This window comes from Lepidochelys kempii, chromosome 2 (genome assembly GCF_965140285.1).
Source record: "Lepidochelys kempii isolate rLepKem1 chromosome 2, rLepKem1.hap1, whole genome shotgun sequence".
Classification (NCBI taxonomy): Eukaryota; Metazoa; Chordata; order Testudines; family Cheloniidae; genus Lepidochelys; species Lepidochelys kempii.
Genome location: NC_136381.1, coordinates 250,108,889 through 250,128,114, shown reverse-complemented (window position 1 = coordinate 250,128,114; position 19,226 = coordinate 250,108,889). Strand labels below are relative to the sequence as shown.

Below are 19,226 nucleotides of genomic sequence, written 5' to 3'. Positions count from 1 at the left end.
GGCCAAAAACCAGTCTCCCTGTTCCAATGCTGGAATGATCATTGCCAGAGTGACCATCTTGAATTTTTTAGTTTTGACAAACTTGTTGAGTGCTCCCCTCCTCTTGGGTATTAGGAAATAGCAAGAGTAAAAACCTTTGCATCATAGATGTTGAGGAACATGGCTCCTAATTGGAGGAGGTGATCTCTTTCTTGTCATAGTAGACTCTCGTGAGAAGGGTCCCTGAAGAAAGATGGGGAAGGATGTTGTGGAGAGGGAGGTGAAGTGGATGAAATACCTGGTGTGAATGATTTCCAAGACAGTCTAATGTTATACATTCCCAGGAGCTGCAGAACGTGGCAAGATGGTAGTCAAATGAGTTAGATAGATTGGTCAGCTGTAGAGGTTCAGGGGAGTAGTCTTCAACATCATGACTAACACATCAAAATTGGTGTTTGGAGGTGGACAATTGTGACATGGAGGGTTGTGAACCTGATGATTTGCACCTAGAGAACTTAGATTTCTTTCTTTGAAGTTCGTAAAAGAGTTGAGTCGGGTATTGAGAGGTACATGATTTTTGTTGGGGCTGTGGACTAAATTTCTTCATTTGTCCAGGCATATAGATCCCTAATGAGCAGAGAGTGGCCCTGAAATCTTTGAGAGTATGAAGGGACAGGTCAGTCTTCTCTGAAAACAACTTAGTGCCTTAAAAGTGAAGGTCTTCAAAAATCATCTGCAGTTCTTTAGGGAAGCCCAAAAGGTGTAACCATTACACATCTTGCTTAACCACCTCTGTGGAGATGGACTGGGATGCCATATTGGCTGCATTAAGGGCTGACTAGAACGTTGTTTTGGCTACTAACTGTCCTTCCTGGATGATAGCTCAGAACTGGTCACACTGACTCTAGGAGCTGATCAATAAAGCTGCTGAGTTTTGAATAGCTCACATAGCCATACTTCACCGTTAAGGCTTGATAATTTGCAATTTGAATTGCAGTGTGGCCAAGGAGTAGGCTTTCCTCCTGAACAGGTCCAAGCATGTCCAGTCCCTGTCATAGGAGGAGAATTTCATTTGGTGCTGAGGGCCCAGGGAATTTACCGCGTCTACGACGATGGAGTTGGAGGGGATGGGAAAGAAATTCCGTTTCCCTAGCTAGGACATAATACTTATCAGCCCAATTACAAGTAGCCGTCACTGAAGCTAGGGTCTGCCATATAATTTTTACACAGTCCAGGGGAGCATCATTGATGGGGAGAGCTATTCTGGAGGACGAGGAAGAGTGCAGGATGTCAAGGAGTTTGTGATGAGTGTCCTAGACTTCCTTCAAGGGTATCTGCAGTGTGTCTGCAACTCTTTTTGCCAAGTCCTAGAAGAGCCAGAAGTCACCAGCTAGGAATGGTAGTGGGTGCATGATTACTTCATCTGGGGAAGAGGAAGAGATGTTTGTCCTTGGAGTGACCTCTTTCTCAAGTCTGCCCTCCTGTCCCCTGCAATCTCTTCTGGAGGTTCTGGACACCACAGCTGAGGGATAATGTCTTGGGAGCTCAGAGATGAGGCTGGAAGCCAGAGAAGTGTGGGGGCAATATGCTGCCCACAGATCCCAGTATGGCCCCTGGGGCAATGGAATAGAGCCCAGTTGTGGCACCCAAAGTTGGCCATACTGTGGTGGTAGGGGGGCCAACTGAGGGTATACCCAAGGAGCCTCTTGATAGCAGGTACAATAGGGAGCATGGAAGGAGTAATGGGAAACGACTTCCTCAGGCTCACTGTCTGATTTTCCAAAAGAGAGAGAAGGAACATGGCAGGGTAATGGAGAAGTCTCCCATACTCAGAGAGGACTCAGTACTGAAGTCCCCAGTGCTGAGATGAGGAGACTCTGGTATGTCAGCTACTCTGAGGCCTCTTGAGTCCCAGAATTCCGGTGGTGCTAACTGACCCAGTGCCACTGGTAGTACGGAGCGAATCGGGGATCTCACCTGCACCCATTGCTCCAGTGCTGGATAGGCCATCGATGACATAAGAACAGCCATACTGGGTCAGACCAAATGTCCATCTAGCCCAATATCCTGTCTTCCAACAGTGGCCAATGCCAGATGCCCAGAGGGAATGAACAGAACAGATAATCATCAAGGAATCCATCCCCTGTTGCCCATTCCCAGCTTCTGGCAAACAGAGGCTAGAGACACCATTCCTGCCCATCATGGCTAATAGCCATTGATGGTCCTATCCCCCATGAACTTACCAAGTTCTTCACAACATCCTTCACAACATCCTCTGGCAAGGAGTTCCACATGTTGACTGCGCATTGTGTGGAAAAAATACTTCCTTTAGTTCTTTTAAACCTTCTGCCTATTAATATTTTTAGGTGACCCCTAGTTCTTGTGTTATGAGAGGGAGTAAATAACACTTCCTTATTTATTTTCTCCACATCCAGTCATGATTGTATAGCCCTCTATCATATCCACCCTTAGTCATCTCTTTTTCCAAACTGAAAAGACCCTGTCTTATTAATTGGAACAGCTTTCATATGACGAGCATACTCCTAATCATTTATGTTGCCCTTTTCTGAACCTTTTCCACTTCCAGTATATCTCTATTGAGATGGGGCGACCACATCTGCATGCAGTATTCAAGATGTGGGCTTACCATGGATTTATATAGAGGCAATATGACATTTTCTGTCATATTATCTATTCCTTTCTTAATGATTCCTAACAATCCATTTGCTTTTTTGACTACCTCGGCATACTGAGTGGATTTTTTCAGAGAACTATCCACAATGACTCCAAGATCTCTTTCTTGAGTGGTAACAGCCAATTTAGACTCCATCATTTTACATGTATAGTTGGGATTATGTTTTCCAATGTGCATTACTTTGTATTTATCAACATTGAATTTCATCTGCCATTTTGTTGCCCAGTCACCCAGTTTTGTGAGATCCTTTTGTAGCTCTTTGCAGTTAAGTCCCAAACAGACTATCTTGAGTAGTTTTGTATCATCTGCAAATTTTGCCATCTCACTGTTTACCCCTTTTCCCAGATCATTTATGAATATGTTGAATAGGACTGGACCCAGTACAAACACCTGGGGGACACCACTATTTACCGCTCTCCATTCGGAGAACTGATCATTTATTCCTACCCTTTGTTTCCTATCTTTTAACCAAATACCAGTCCATGAGAGGACTTTCCCCCTTATCCCATGACAGCTTCCTTTGCTTAAGAGCCTTTGGTGAGGGACCTTGTCAAAGGCTTTCTGAAAATCTAAGTACACTATATCATGCTTGTTGACCCCCTCAAAGAATTCTAGTAGATTGTTTTTGAGGCATGATTTCCCTTTACAAAAACCATGTTGACTGTTCCCCAACAAATTATGTTCATCTATGTGTCTGACAATTTTCTTTTTTACTATTGTTTCAATCAGTTTGCCTGGTACAGAAATCAGGCTTACCGGCCTGTAATTTCCAGGATCACCTCTGGAGCCCTTTTAAAAAATTGGCATCACATTAGCTACCCTCCAGTCATTTGGTACAGAAGCTGATTTAAATGATAGGTTACAAACTACAGTTAGTAGTGCTGCAAGTTCGTATTTGAGTTCCTTCAGAATTCTTGGGTGAATACCATCTGGTCCTGGTGACTTATTACTGTTTAGTTTATCAATTTGTTCTACAACCTCCTCTAATAACACCTCAATCTGGGACAGTTCCTCAGATTTGTCACCTAAAAAGAATGGCTCAGGTTTGGGAATGTCACTCACATCCTTAGCCGTGAAGACCGATGCAAAGAATTTACTCAGTTTCTCCCCAATGGCCTTATCATCCTTGAGTGCTCCTTTAGCATCTTGATTGTCCAGTGGCCCCATTGGTTGTTTAGGAGACTTCCTGCTTCTGATATACTTACAATTTTTTTTGCTCTTACTTTTTGAGTCTTTGGTTAGCTGTTCTTCAAATTCTTTTTTTGCCTTCCCAATTATATTTTTACACTTCATTTGCCAGAGTTTATGCTCCTGTCTATTTTTCTCACTAGGATTTAACTTCCACTTTTTAAAGGATGCCTTTTTGTCTCTCACTGCTTTTTGGGCACAGATGACAGTACTGAAAGTACAATGAGTACTGGTAGCATCTTCTTTACTGGAGTGCTCTCCACTCCCATCTTTGCCCATCAGTACCATTGGCTTGGTGCTTGTGCCCATCAGGTCCTTAGGCACTTCAATAGTACCTGCTGCATGAGATCTTTGTGAACCATGGGAACCAGGCTTGGAGCATTTCGCTGACAACAGTACTGAAGATACCGAGTGTGCCTGAGATCTTTTGTGGCTAACTCGGGGCTCACACTTTGGACTCACCACTCTCTTTTTTTTGATGACTTACGAGAGGGGTCCTCTGCTGATTTATTTTGCCCACAGTCCTTGGATGTTGAAGGCTGTGGGGAAGCTTCATGTTTTCTGGGTGACTCCTAGTGAGGATCCAGGGAAGGCTGTAGAGCTGCCTCCATGAAGATGATCTTCTCTCAACTCTGTCCTTTTGAGACCTGGGTCTGAGTTGTTAGCAGAGACCACACTTCTGTGGAATGTGGCCTTCCCCGATGCAACCTAAGCAGCGAGAGTGTTTGGCTGCTACAGGAACCGCCTTTTTGCGAGAATGGCACTTCTTGAAGCCTGGTGAACCGGGATACCCTTTTGGGGCAGCGGTCCCCAACAAAAAGGGGAAAAATAAAGGTGTTTTTTTAAAAGAGAAATAAAAGAAGAAAGAGGCTACAACTAAGACCAAAGAGACTAACTAAGTAACAAAAATGTTAAAGCTAAGTATCACAAACAGACTGCTAATGGCTCCAGGACTGAGGGGGCTTAGGCCATGTGCACTGGTTAGCCTCATGGCGGGGCATAAGGAGGGATAGCACATGTGTGAACCTAATGGATACTGCTACAGAAATTCTCCAATCAGCAGCACAAGGACGCGAGAACACCTACAGTGGAGCACCCATAGGGATGCTACTCAAAGAACCACTAGCCCCTTCCTCCAAAGCCCTTGTGTGCGTCACCTCCCCAAGATATCATACATTATGTTCCACCAATATAGGAAGCAAGAGAACAAACATTTCTACCACATTCAGTTCATCTGCCCCTACACATTATCATCAAGCCTGGAAAGTGCATTTTCATGCTATTATTTTTTCTTCAAGAAAAGATGATGATGGTCTGATTCTAAGATGTCAGTGTAAGTGATTTTTTTTGTTTTGTCTTGTACTCTAAATAACGGCCATTTGCTATGCAATAGCAGTGCTGCCACTAAGGGTTTTTATTATTTGGTGGATATGGTGGCTGTTTTTTATGAAGACAAGATCACAAATCACACATTTTTTATATTGTAAAGACAGGATCTTTGGTTATCCCTAGGTAAAGAAGATTTTCTCCTTGTAAAAGCTGAAGTAATTTATCCCTATGCTCTACATAGTGCTTAGTATTTGTTTTTATGTACAGTCTAAAATTATTAGTTTTATTTTCCACGTTCCAATCTCTGAAGATCTATAATCAATCTGTCCAGTGAGTGGAAAAACTGTACTTTGCTTTCCTAACAAAAATCAGCATACAATGAATGCTGTCTGGCCTGAGTTTAGCTGTTTTTTGTTTTTGTTTTTTAATCCCTACTTTATTTATAGAGCTCCAAAAGATAGGTTGATCAGTATGTAAGGCACATTAATTTGATATCACCCCTTTTTTACATACAAGTTTCATTGTTAAATGCCTTTTTCTTATTATATTTTTTTTATTCTGTCTCCTTTTAATCTTTCTTTCCACATTACCTTGTTTAAGCGTACACAATACTTAATGGACATTTGTGCCATTTGGGTCAGATCTCTAATGTACTGCATAATAAATGTAAAGAATTCTATGAAGGCAACATTAAAGTTATAGAGTTAAAACAAAAGGTGTCAGAAAATGCAAATATTAATGGCCCAGCATCAAGGTTAACTCAGCCATGCTGCACATGTGTAGTACTTTGTGTTCCTGTTTTTCTGGGAAAATAAATAGTTTATTAGATGCCTCTTTATGTTATAAGATATACACCATGAAACACAGTAGCAGCAGCCTGGCAGAGTTAACATGATGTGCCATATTAAGACAGAATTTCTGGAAAACTATAGCTTAGTTTGCAAGATCTTTCGAATAGGGACTGTCTTTTTGTTCTGTGTTCGTACTAGGGTGACCAAATAGCAAGTGTGAAAAGTTGGGATGGGGATGGGAGATAATAGGCACCTATATAAGAAAAAGACCTGAATATCGGGACTGTCCCTATAAAATCAAGACATCTGGTCAACCTAGTTCATACTGTGCCTAGCACAAAGGATCCCTGACCCTTGAGTGGGGCCAGAAGCACGACCACAATATGAAGACAAATATGTTTCTATCACTGTGATGGGGTGTTCACCCCACCCAGGTTCTGGAAGAGTTAGAAGGTAAAGTGGGCCAATTAACTGCCCAAACTGCACCTGGAGGAAGAGCCAGGGAGCAGGAAATTGACTGGAACAGGCTCAGCAGGGCAGAAAGAGGCAGGACCTATACGCCAGGAAGTTGGCAACAGAAGAGGTGGGAAGGAAGGATTCTTCAGACACTCCATGTGAGAAGGGAGGTGTGTCTGGGGCTAGAGGCAAGTAGCCTATAGTCACTCCCTGGGAGGATGGAGTGGGGCATAGCAAGCCCAGAATAGGGGGAGAGCCAAAGCGGTAGGCAAGGCTCAGGGGAAAAGCAGCAAAGTATGGGGTAAGTCAAACCTTGGCTGTTGATGACAGAGTACCTGAGCTGGGACCCAGAGTACATGGCAGGCCCAGATCCCCCTACCAGCCAATGACCAAGTGGCACCAGCGGGGTAGTGAGCAGAAGACTGTCTGAGGACTTCGAAACCCCAGAAGTGGGGAACATGTCTTGTGACCCAGCTGGTACACTGAATCACGTAGAGGGAGCTGCAGTTCCTGGAGTGAGAGGGGTCTTCAGAGCGAGATGACGTGACAGCTGGCCGCTGCTAATCCCCAGGACTGCCAGGAGGAGGGGCCATTAGCAGTGAGTGAACCCCATGACAATCACCCATTTATAACCACACACACATGAAAACTGGTTAAGCAACAACCAGGATCCAGAAGCCCTCTTCCCTATCAATTGACTGGTGAAGTTAAACAGGGAGAATTTGTATTGTGATGCCACATGGGACATCTGAACAATGCCAAATTAGGCTTTGCTAAAGAAAAATTAACAGATGTCTCCTAAACATCCTCAAAAGTCATTATTAAATCCTTTAGAGCTTCAGAATGAAACCAAATTTTGAAAAAAAGTTTTGGACATTTTCAGCGGTTGACATCAGTGAAGCTACACCAGCTGAGTTACACCAGCTGAGGATCAGCCTTTTACATTTCAAATGTCAGTTGCTGCATCAGTGCAAGAAAAAAAAAGGGTGGCATTAATTCTTTTAACATGTGAAATGTGTATTTTTTCCCCCTATCTTCACAAGGTCAAAAATGGCTTGAGGGATTTTGATCAAACCTGTCAGAAAAAATCATCTTTGCACTCAGAACAAGTATGGACAATTTTATCTCACGTTATCACTTAGATTGAAGCGTACAAAGAACACCACTGACTTTACTGGGACTACTCATAAGTGTATAAAATTAAGCCCATGCATGAGTCTTTGCAGGCTCTGGGCCTTTGTGAATGTTCCTCACTAAAAGGAAAGCTCTTTATATTTAAGAATAGTGTTTGATCCTGTGAGGAGGTGCTGAGTGCCCCTACCCACCCCCAAATGATGGTCCATAAGTTTGTGGGTTTTGGTTTCTCTTCCAACATTAGAGCAAATAATATGCACTACCATAGGGGAACATGAGTTTTTAAAAATTAGATTTTTACCAGGTATAACTGTCATAACTGCTTTGGCCTGTTCTAAACAATGATTACTGATTATTTAAATTAAAAGCAATTTTTAAATATTAATGACAACAGTAGGAAATCTTTGTGGCACTTAGTTGAGAACAAATGAAGTCCTTAAAACAATTATAGTTTGATTATAAATTCTTCTGTTTTAAACTGATTTAAGGTTAGGAACATCTCATAGCTTTCCAGTCCTATAGACCAATGGTTCCTCAACCAGGGGTATGTGCATCTCTGTGGGTATTTAGAGGTTTTCCAGGAGGTACATCAACTCATCTAGATATTTGCCTAGTTTTACAACAGGCTACATAAAAAGCACTAGCAAAGTCTGTACAAACTAAAATCTCATACAGACTTGTTTATACTGTTCTATATGCTATACATGGAAATGTAAGTACAATATTTATATTCCAATTGATTTTATAATTATATGGTAAAAATAAGAATGTAAGCAATTTTTTAGTAATAGTGTGCTATGTATTTTTGTCAGCAAGTAGTTTTTAAGTAAGGTGAACCCTGGGGGTACACAAAAGAAATCAGACTCCTGAAAGGTGTACAATAGTCCAGAAAGATTGAGAACTACCGCTACGGATATTATAGCGCTCAATACTGTTATACAGCTGATCATGGCAACTGGTTTCCAAGCTTCTGAAAAGGTAGCAATCAGTTCACTACAAAGTTGAATTTCAAATAACCAAGAGAACAGGCATATTCTTTGTCATGTTCTCCCACAACAGGCAATCTCCATCTGATCACATGGCCTACAAGAACCAAAAGAGAGGAGTTTCACCTAAAACAGAAATACTTCAAAAAATTATTAGTCTTCAAACTTGTGGAGGCAAGAGAAGGAAAGAGCACCCGCACAGATAGGTATATGACTGAAGGAGAAGATAATTCATTTTCTTTAGACAGCTGACAAAATCATGCAAAAACCAGAGGGAGAAATCAAAAAGACAAGTAGGACTGGCTAGAGCCCATTTGGAAAGATGAAAGACTTCATGGAGAATAATCTTCCTCACAGCCTGAAGAAGAAAAGTTTACTGCTTCTCATAATATGTGACTTGTATCTCCTCAAGAGACACTTCCACAAAAAAGGAGAAATATATTACCATTACCCAAAGAATTCAACAAGCAATATTGGCAACATTCTCACAGCTTCAGAAATGGAAGCAATGGATTGGATAGTAAATTCCTGGATTACAATGAGTTCAAAGAAATGTATCATGAGAAGAACCTTTAATAGATTACCAAAAAATGGTCTCTAAAAAATGTATCGGACAAAGGCCAGATAGGATTTAGTCAAGAGCTGATATAATCTGTGGGATAAAGACAGAATGCTCTGGATGCATCAGAATCAGTGAGATTTCAGTAAACAATTAGCCTCTTCTCATTCAAATCTTTCCTTGAGATTATGCTGCAGCATAGAAGTGAGTTGATAATAGCCATTAGCATTTTAAAATATGCTTTTAATTGAGCAATCCCTAAAAGCACAGATCTAAACTGAATAACCACATAATCATCCCTTGTTCTCCCTACTCTTTTACCCTCAACTCAACATGTCACATATATGATGGTAAGATCTCCTGAGCAGGAAATTATTCTCTCTCATTTTTTCTGTAAGCTACCTGGGACACTTTTCATAAAAATAATATATAACAGTAGAATTAACGCAATAATCATACTGCTGTCAACAGTGAAGACAAACACAAAACATATAGAAAACCTATAAGCTAGGATGCAGTTTGATCTACTGAAGAGTTATTACAGAATTTATTTACATTATGCAGTAATATGGAAAGAAACCTTTTTACCCCATAAAGATGACTACATTTCATAGCTAGAATTAGTGCTGGAGAATACTGAAGCACATAAAAATCATCTCTAATTTTTTAGGCTCTGAGAAGAGTTGCTAAAATTAAGTCAGTATGATTAAACATTTCAATTATACTGAATGTGACTACAGACCTCTGTTGCAAATATTTAAAGAACATTTGGTCCAAACATTATAGCTATATTATAGATGAACCAGTTGTAACTCCATAGTTAAGATGTCACTGAAAAATACATTTCAGTGGAGACTTATTCCCTAGAATTTATTTAAAAAACCCAAAACATTATCTCCCCAGACTGTCACCTGATTAAAAGGATCCAGATTGAATTTCTGTTGAAGTTTTAAGTGATTCTGTTGAATTTGTTAAACACTAGAAGCATTATACCAAGAGTGTCATAAATATCTGCCTAAAGTTCCAATGCTGATATTTTCAAAGTAGTTTAGGGATTTGAATGCCTATTCATTTTAATGGGGACTGGGTGTTTAAATCTCAAGTTGTTTTTAAAGCTCTGCCTTAAATCCTTATCTAGGCAACTAAACCAAAGGCCTGGTTTTTACAACAGACTGAGTACCCAGCAGCTCTCATTACACTTCAATGTGAACCATTAGGTGCTTAGAACTTTTGGAAATCAGGCCACTGATTTAGAGCCTATGTATGGATTTAAGAGCCTAACTTTAGGTTCCTATTTATTGAAAATTTTGACATTAAAAAATTACCTGGCCCAGATTCTCTCACCCTGTTCAGGCCACGTTGCAGCAGTCAGGTTGAGCAAAGTTTCAGAATCCAGCAGTAGCAGGCCAGCTGAGAACTCACCAGCACAAGGAAGATATCAGCTAGCATAAAGGGGAATAAGTGGCCCCTACACAAACTGCTGCCTTGCACTCTGATGCGGGGGGGGGGGGGGTCAGAACACTGTACAGCTATGCCAATTATGAACAGGCATAAATAAGTGCATCCTGTAAACTGCTTTAATTTATGCCAATGGACAGGGGTTGGCAGAAATGTCCCATGAGAGTCAGGGAAACAAACTTACTCTTTTCAGAGTAAAAAGAAAAGGAGTACTTGTGGCACCTTAGAGACTAACCAATTTATTAGAGCATAAGCTTTCGTTAGCTACAGCTCACTCCACGTGTCTGATGAAGTGAGCTGTAGCTCACGAAAGCTTATGCTCTAATAAATTGGTTAGTCTCTAAGGTGCCACAAGTACTCCTTTTCTTTTTGCGAATACAGACTAACACGGCTGTTACTCTGAAATCTTTTCAGAGTGGTAGCCGTGTTAGTCTGTATCAGCAAAAACAACGAGGAGTCCTTATGGCACCTTAGAGACTCACAAATCTATTTGGGCATAAGCTTTCATAGGCTAAAACCCACTTCATCAGACACGTGGAGTAAAAAATACAGTAATCAGTATATACATTACAGCACATGGAAAGATGGGAGTTGCCTTACCAACTGGGGGGTCAGTGCTAACAAAGCCAATTCAATTAAGGTGGAGGTGGCCTATTCTCAACAATTGACAAGAAGGGGTGAATATCAAGAGAGGGAAAATTACTTTTGTAGTGCCTACGAGGCCAATGCAATCAAGCTGGACGTCACCCATTTCCAGCAGCTGACAAGAAGGTGGGAATATCAGCCAAGGGAAAATTACTTTTTGTAGTGACCCTTCCACTCCCAGTCTTTATTTAGGCCTAATTTGATGGTGCCCAGTTTGCAATTTAATTCCAGTTCTGCAGTTTCTCACTGAAGTCTGTTTTTGAAGAATTGCCACTTTTACGTCTGTTATTGAGCGTCCAGGGAGATTGAAGTGCTCTCCGACTGGTTTTTGAATGTTACAATTCTTGAAGTTTGATTTGTGTCCATTTATTCTTTTGCGAAGAGACTGTCTGGTTTGGCCAATGTACATGGCAGAGGGGCATTGTTGGCACATGATGGCATAAATCACATTGGTAGATGTGCAGGTGAATGAGTCCCTGACAGTGTGGCTGATGTGGTTAGGTCCTATGATGGAGTCCCTTGAACAGATATGCAGACAGAGTTGGCAACAGGGTTGTTGAAAGGATTGGTTCCTAGGTTAGTGTTTTTATTGTGTGGTGTGTAGTTGCTGGTGAGTATTTGCTTCAGGTTTGGGGGGCTGTCTATAAGCAAGGACTGGCCTCTCTCCCAAGGTCTGTGAGAGTGAGGGATCATCCTTCAGGATAGGTTGTAGATGCTTGATGATGCACTGGAGAGGTTTTAGTTGGGGGCTGCAGGTGACGGCTAGTGGCGTTCTGTTACTTTCTTTGTTGGACCTTTTCCTGTAGTAGATGACTTCTGGGTACCCTTTTGGCTCTGTCAATCTGTTTCTTCACTTCACCAAGTGGGTATTATAGTTTTAAGAATGCTTGATAGAGATTCTGTAGGTGTTTGTCTCTGTCTGAGGGATTGGAGCAAATGTGGTTGTATCTTAGAGCTTGGCTGTAGACAATGGATCATGTGATGTGGTCTGGATGAAAGTTAGAGGCATGTAGGTAAGTGTATAGCGGTCAGTAGGTTTCTGGTATAGGGTGGTGTTTATGTGACCATCACTTATTTGCACTATAGTGTCCAGGAAGTGGATCTCTTGTGTGGATTGGTCCAGGCTGAAGTTGATAGTGGGGTGGAAATTGTTGAAATCCTGGTACAATTCCTCAAGGGCCTCCTTCCCATGGGTCCAGATGATGAAGATGTCATCAGTGTAGTGCAAATAGAGTAAGGTCATGCTGCCCCCATCCCCATTCTCTATTCTAAGCATATTTAGGTGAACAGGGCCAAAGACCGTTTGGGGAGGTCATTCCACAGGGAGGGAATGGGCAAGGATGTTTCTACCTATGTCCAGTCTTCTGAGGTGTGCCAAAGAGTGGGAAAACCCCAAGATCAGGTCAAAGCCCCTCTCCAGCCACTCCCCATCACTGAAGTTCCATTTCAGCGAGTAGCTGTGGATATTCTGGGTCCTTTTCCAGGGTTTAGCAATTGTAGGAAGGTGATTGTCAAGGTTCCTTCCCCACTCTGAACTCTAGGGTACAGATGTGGGGACCTGCATGAGAAACCCCCTAAGCTTATTTTTACCAGCTTAGGTTAAAACTTCCCCAAGGTACAAACTATTTTACCTTTTGCCCTTGGACTTTATTGCTGCCACCACCAAGTGTCTAACAAATATATAACAGGGAAAGAGCCCGCTTGGAAACGTCTTTCCACCCCAAAAATCCTCCCAAACCCTACACCCCCGTTCCTGGGGAAGGCTTGATAAAAATCCTCATCAATTTGCATAGGTGAACACAGACCAAAACCCTTGGATCTTAAGAACAATGAAAAAGCAATCAGGTTCTTAAAAGAAGAATTTTAATTAAAAAAAAAGTAAAAGAATCACCTCTGTAAAATCAGGATGGTAAATACCTTACAAGGTAATCAGATTCGAAACAAAGAGAATACCTCTAGGCAAAACCTTAAGTTACAAAAAGACACAGAAACAGGAATATACATTCCATTCAGCACAACTTATTTTATCAGCCATTTAAACAAAACAGAATCTAACGCATATCTAACTAGATTGCTTACTAACTCTTTACAGGAGTTCTGACCTGCATTCCTGCTTTGGTCCCAGCAAAAGCAACACACAGACAGAGAGGACCCTTTGTTCCCCCCCCCCTCCAGCTTTGAAAGTATCTTGTCTCCTCATTGGTCATTTTGGTCAGGTGCCAGCGAGGTTATCTTAGCTTCTTAATCCTTTACAGGTGAAAGGGTTTTTTCCTCTGGCCAGGAGGGATTTAAGGGTGGTTAGCCTTCCCTTTATATTTATGACAAGGATCAAGACATTCATGGCTACTTGGGATATGGGGTTACCCAGAAATGTTTCGTTGGCAAGAAGGAGGCATGGAGAGCTTTATCTTTCAAGTGCATGGATCAAATATGGCCCCGGAGGCTAGGAGCTGCAGGGCCACCCCCCCCCACCGCTCAGAGCTCCGGGGCTGGCAGCTGCAGGAGGCCACACCACCTGCAGCAGCTGAGAGCTCTGAGGCCCCTACTGGCTGACAGGTCCAGCCCCACAGTCCCAGAGCTGAAGCAGAAAATGTCACGGAGGTCTCTGGAAGTCACGGATTCTGTGATTTCTGTGACATAATCATAGCCTTAACCATAGTATATGGATGTCATTATAATATGAGTACCTCAATTCATAAATCCTCCCTTCTTGCAAGGATGTGCTGGTGAGTGGAATTGTTCTGTTAATTGGACCCATTCATTTTCTGTAAACAGTGTCTGGTTTTAAAATTCCCAGGCTGACATAAAGTTATTTAATTGTATACATCCCGGACTAACATATTTAGCTATGAAGTCAAAACAATGAAGTGTCTACCCTGGAAGTATGCATGCTCTGGTTTTGTTTTGTAAATTAAGTGTTTTGAAGGCATTCCTCTAAGAGATTTTTAAGCAGTTTTAAGTTTTAATAAAAATTAAATGGTATAAAACTCTTTTATTTAAGCCTAAATTGCCAATATTAGCAAAATACTGGGACCTTTGGGCTCATGAGTAAGAACCTTATTAAATGTCCATTTAGACAACAGGAACCTTTTCACTGATTTCAGCAGGCCCTGGATCAGGCCCTAAAAGCAGACATATAAACAGTAAGGACTGAATCAGTAACCAGTACATCACAAGTCTAAGGGCCAAATTCGTCCCTGGTGCAACAGCACAGAAATCAATGGACTTACACCAGGGATGATTCTCCCTGTGTTTATCCAAACTGATCTCCTTTGTTCCCATTTTAAAGGGATATTGCTAATTGTTTATTCTTAGTTATTACAAACTATCTGAACTATCTCAGGTAATTTGGAAGCAAATAAACCAGTTATTTTGCAGAAATAAAAGTATTTTGTAGTCACAACAATTACTACTTCACACAGGTGGTATCCAAGCTGACAGTAAGCAAACTGCAGTATTTACAACAGTGGCTTTTATAGAAGCAGTTTAGCTTTAGATATAGAATGTGTGTGTCCTAAGTGTTCATGGGGATTGTCAAAGTAACTCATAAATAAAGCGTATTTGTACCTTTTTTTAGATCCAGAAATAAAAATCTACTTGTAATAATGCTCCTGTTATCCCCTACAACCAAATTCTTTGTAAGTCACAGATGTCAATTTTTCATTTTCAAAATCTAGTCTCTTATTTTTCTCTCTCAGACATAACACTGAGGCCTTTTTCACTATGCTAGGCCACGACTGCATCCCTCTGTTTAATCCAGTTCCTCTGCAAACAATGAAGTCTCAGGCAGTTTTAATTGACTCAGAGATGTTACACTTCAATTTCCCATATGTGCCACTAACCCCTCAACTGTCTCCTTCATTAAATGTCAATCTTCCTGTGAGAATGCTCCTTCCTTTTGTTGTTGTTGTTGGTGGTGCTGTTTTCTAAACTGAATGGTGGATGGGCACAGTTCAGGGGTGGGGGGTTCTTACCTGCTGCTTTGGCAACATCTGCAGTTGTAATATTTTGGACATTTGGGTGCACTTTGAAGGTCACAGCTGGTCCCAATATGCTACAAAAAGATTTTAAAAATATGAGATTTGTAACAAAGAAATACAACGTAACACTTCTTATCAAAAACAAAACTTAAAAAAAAGAGATGAATTTAAGGAACACTATTAAGGCACCATTTATTCCTTTCCCTTTTAGTTCATTAAACACATTTGCAACATTCATGTAAACCTTTATATGTGTTTTGTTTTAATGTATGTCTGAAAGAACATTACAGATATTAATTGAGGCTCATGACACCCACCATAAAGGTACTGTACCTGTTACAAAGATGGGCAAATTAAGGCACAGAAAACAAATGATTTGCTCAAATACCACACAGAGCATCAATGACACTCAGAATCTCCAGGATTAAATCACGTCATTTCTGATTCTGCCAGCCTTAGCTAAAAGTAGCTTACGTCACAAGTAGCCCCATTAAAACCAATGGATGTCTAGAAAACCTGCCTTACAGTGAGAGACAAAAGAAGCTCAACAAAGAGAAGGTGAAGAGATTATTTGATCTGGGTCTACTATTACCTTCATAAGGAAAAGCTTTCTGACAGTAGAGGGCTCTTTAATCTACCAAAGGTGTCGTGAAGTCCAACTGCTGAAAGCTGATGCTAGACAAATTCAGACTAGAAAGATGGTGCACTTTTTTTAAACAATGTGAGTAATTAACCACTGGAACCACTTTTCTAGGGATGTGCTGGATTCTCCATCACTTGACATCTTTAACTCAAGATTGGATAGCTCTAAAAACATCTGCTCTAGCTCAACTACAGTTATGAGCCTGCTGCAGTAACCATTTGGTGAAACTCTATGGCCTGTAGAAAGAAAAGGAGTACTTGTGGCACCTTAGAGACTAACCAATTTATTTGAGCATGAGCTTTCGTGAGCTACAGCTCACTTCATCGGATGCATACCGTGGAAACTGCAGCAGACTTTATATACACACAGAGATCATGAAACAATACCTCCTCCCACCCCACTGTCCTGCTGGTAATAGCTTATCTAAAGTGATCATCAAGTTGGGCCATTTTCAGCACAAATCCAGGTTTTCTCACCCTGTCATTATGGCACTTGTGGCACCTTAGAGACTAACCAATTTATTTGAGCATAAGCTTTCGTGAGCTACAGCTCACTTCATCGGATGCAACGGATCGGATGCTGTAGCTCATGAAAGCTTATGCTCAAATAAATTGGTTAGTCTCTAAGGTGCCACAAGTACTCCTTTTCTTTTTGCGAATACAGACTAACACGGCTGTTACTCTGAAATCTATGGCCTGTGTTACGCAGGCAGTCAGACTAACTGACCACCATGGCCCTTTCTGGCCTTAAAAGTCTATGAATCCATGAGCAGCTTGCAGAGTACAGTACTAATCAGCATGATAACGAATGGTAAAATCATGTCTATAGTGTTTGCCAAAACAAATGCCTCAGTGTATTTTTTTAAAGAAAAGTAAATCAACATCAATAGTTCCATACTCAGAAGCACCCCAATAACACAAAATGGATGTGCATGTATGGTGAAGGGGATGAAATTAGAATTAAAACAGATTTCAGTTACAGGCTTCTTGGATTATTATAAAGAGTGCATAAAAATCAGATTGTATATATTTTTCATACATTTTCAAATACACTGACAGTTCCCTTTTAAAAACTCACCAGACAATAGAATGCTTTAGAAGTAACAGTGTACTGTTGCCGTAGAGCTCAGTATAAGGCTGAATAGCTATGACATTTAGCACCATGATAAAAGTTAATCCATACAGAAAATGATATTTGATCTACTTGTTGTGGCAGAATATACCCCTGTGTTCACACCCAACACACAATTATAATAATGTTTGTACAAAGTCTTCCTTGTGAGATAACATTTAAAAACTCATAATTTGCTCATCAGTAATATCATAGGAAAATGCATGTAGCAGCATTATATGTGAAGTTATAAATATAAACTGAAATCATGACTAAAAGTAAGTTTTCTAGATAAATCTGGGGAGTGGCCAAACCAGTTCCTAAGAGACAAAGGAGACAAAACTGAAGCCTCAGCCAGGTGTAAGCAAGGCTGATGGACCATTACCTGCTAAGTGACTATTCTTTGTCAGGAAAGGGGGTAAGGGGGAAAATCTACATCTTAGCAAAGAAACAGCATGGAATTTCCTTCCACACAGACTGCCCATCACCTTGCTCCCAGCTGGAAATCCTTCTCACATGTTGCAGGGGATAGGGGGCGGGGGGAGGGAACACGAGGACAACTATAAAAAAAAGGGACAAACACCCCCCACCCACCCCCGTCTCACCCTGCCCATCACATTTATTGCACCTAAAAGAGACAAAGGAAGCAGCCACTGGACTCTGCTGGAAGGGTCCTGACCTAAAGAGTTTGTTCAGTAAGACTGCTGAAAGCATGTGGTGAGAACTTTGCTTAGAATCTAATGTAGTTTGTTAAGTTAGACACCAGTAAGCATTTTATATTCATTTTTCTTGTAACCATTTCTAACTTTCATGCCTCATTACTTGTACTCACTTAAAATCTCTCTTTTTGTTGTTAATAAACTTGTTTTATTGTTTTATCTAATCCAGTATGTTGAAGTTGAAGTGTCTGGGCAACTGCATTTGGGGTAACAAGTTGTGTGCATATTATTCCCTTAAAAGAATAATGGACTTAATATGTTTGCACTGTCTAGGAGAGGGCTGGTTAGTACAGGACATATGGTGGTGGAAAGAGGAGGGAAATCTGAGACTGTATCACGGTCACCCTGTGGTAATCTTTAAGGCTAGTAAGAGTGAAGGTGTGGCTGGTTGGCTGTAGCACACGCACAGAGAGAGAGGGGGAGCTGGGAGTGACTTACATGCTGGAGACTGTTTGTGAGCATTCCACATTGGAGGCTACAGCAGCAAGGTACTGCAAATGACATCCCAGGTTACAGGCAGGGATGGCACACCTACCCTTTGGTCAGGAGTGTACCCGGGATGATCACATTAATTATCATAAATCACATAATCTTTGGGAACAGTTATATTTGTACTGTAAATTATGAATAACAATGCATTAATGGTAAAGTACATTACTGGAATCATATAAAATGTGCTTTGACTTTTTATGTGAGATGCATGTGAAAGCTGAAAAGTTGCTATGTAACAGAAAATACACTGGGAAATGTTCTCTATTACAGTACTGGAAATGTAGCATTAAAGTGCACTTTTGCTAAAGTAATAGTACTTCGCATTTATATAATAGTATTTTTCATTATGAGAGCAACTAACTAAGTAATTTTCTACACCCCTATGAGGTAATGCATTTAAATATCCCCGTTTTACAGAGGAAAAAATGTAGCAGTATGGTTCAAGACAGCCTACAGGTCACAAAGGAAACTGAATTAAGAGTCAAGATTAGAACTCAGGAACACATTGCTTCCAATCCTATGCTCAAACCATTAGATCATGCCTCACTAACTAGCTATCTATGTTACTAGCTATTGCATTTGTATAATGTCTATCATTGCATTATCTGAGCCCTCTCGCTAAAGAAACCAAGAATGCCTATAAAAACCCAGTCAAAAAGCTAGTTGTTCTATTTCACTTTTGGAAATATACTGTGACAGAGTTGGGCCAGATGGCTACAGGAAAGTGATAGAAGGCAGATATATTAGCCCCAGGTTAAGTAGGTCCCTTTTCCTGGGTAAGGTAACAGGGAAGGTTCCAGAACAATCAGGAACCTTCTGGAAATAATTAAGACAGACATGCTGATTAGAACACCTGCAGCCAATCAAGAAGCTGCTAGAATCAATTAAGGGCAGGCTAATCAGGGCACCTGAGTTTAAAAAGGAGCTCACTTCAGTCTGTGGTGCACCATGTGAGGAGCTGGGAGCAAGAGGTGCTAGGAGCTGAGAGTGAGAATGAGAATGCGTACTGTTGGAGGACTGAGAAGTACAAGCATTATCAGACTACAGGAGGAAGGTCCTATG

The 19,226-nt window shown here is 41.0% G+C and overlaps 1 protein-coding gene across 3 annotated transcripts in view; it reads right to left on the bottom strand.

The window, feature by feature from the left end:
* PTPRN2 (protein tyrosine phosphatase receptor type N2) overlaps nucleotides 1–19,226 on the bottom strand; it is a 1,057,407-nt gene that overhangs the window by 531,700 nt on the left and 506,481 nt on the right. For all 3 annotated transcript variants that reach the window (XM_073334545.2, XM_073334547.2, XM_073334546.2), the window contains one exon: nucleotides 15,195–15,274. In XM_073334545.2, coding sequence (XP_073190646.1) covers nucleotides 15,195–15,274 — 80 coding nt within the window. The remainder of the gene's footprint in view (nucleotides 1–15,194; nucleotides 15,275–19,226) is intronic.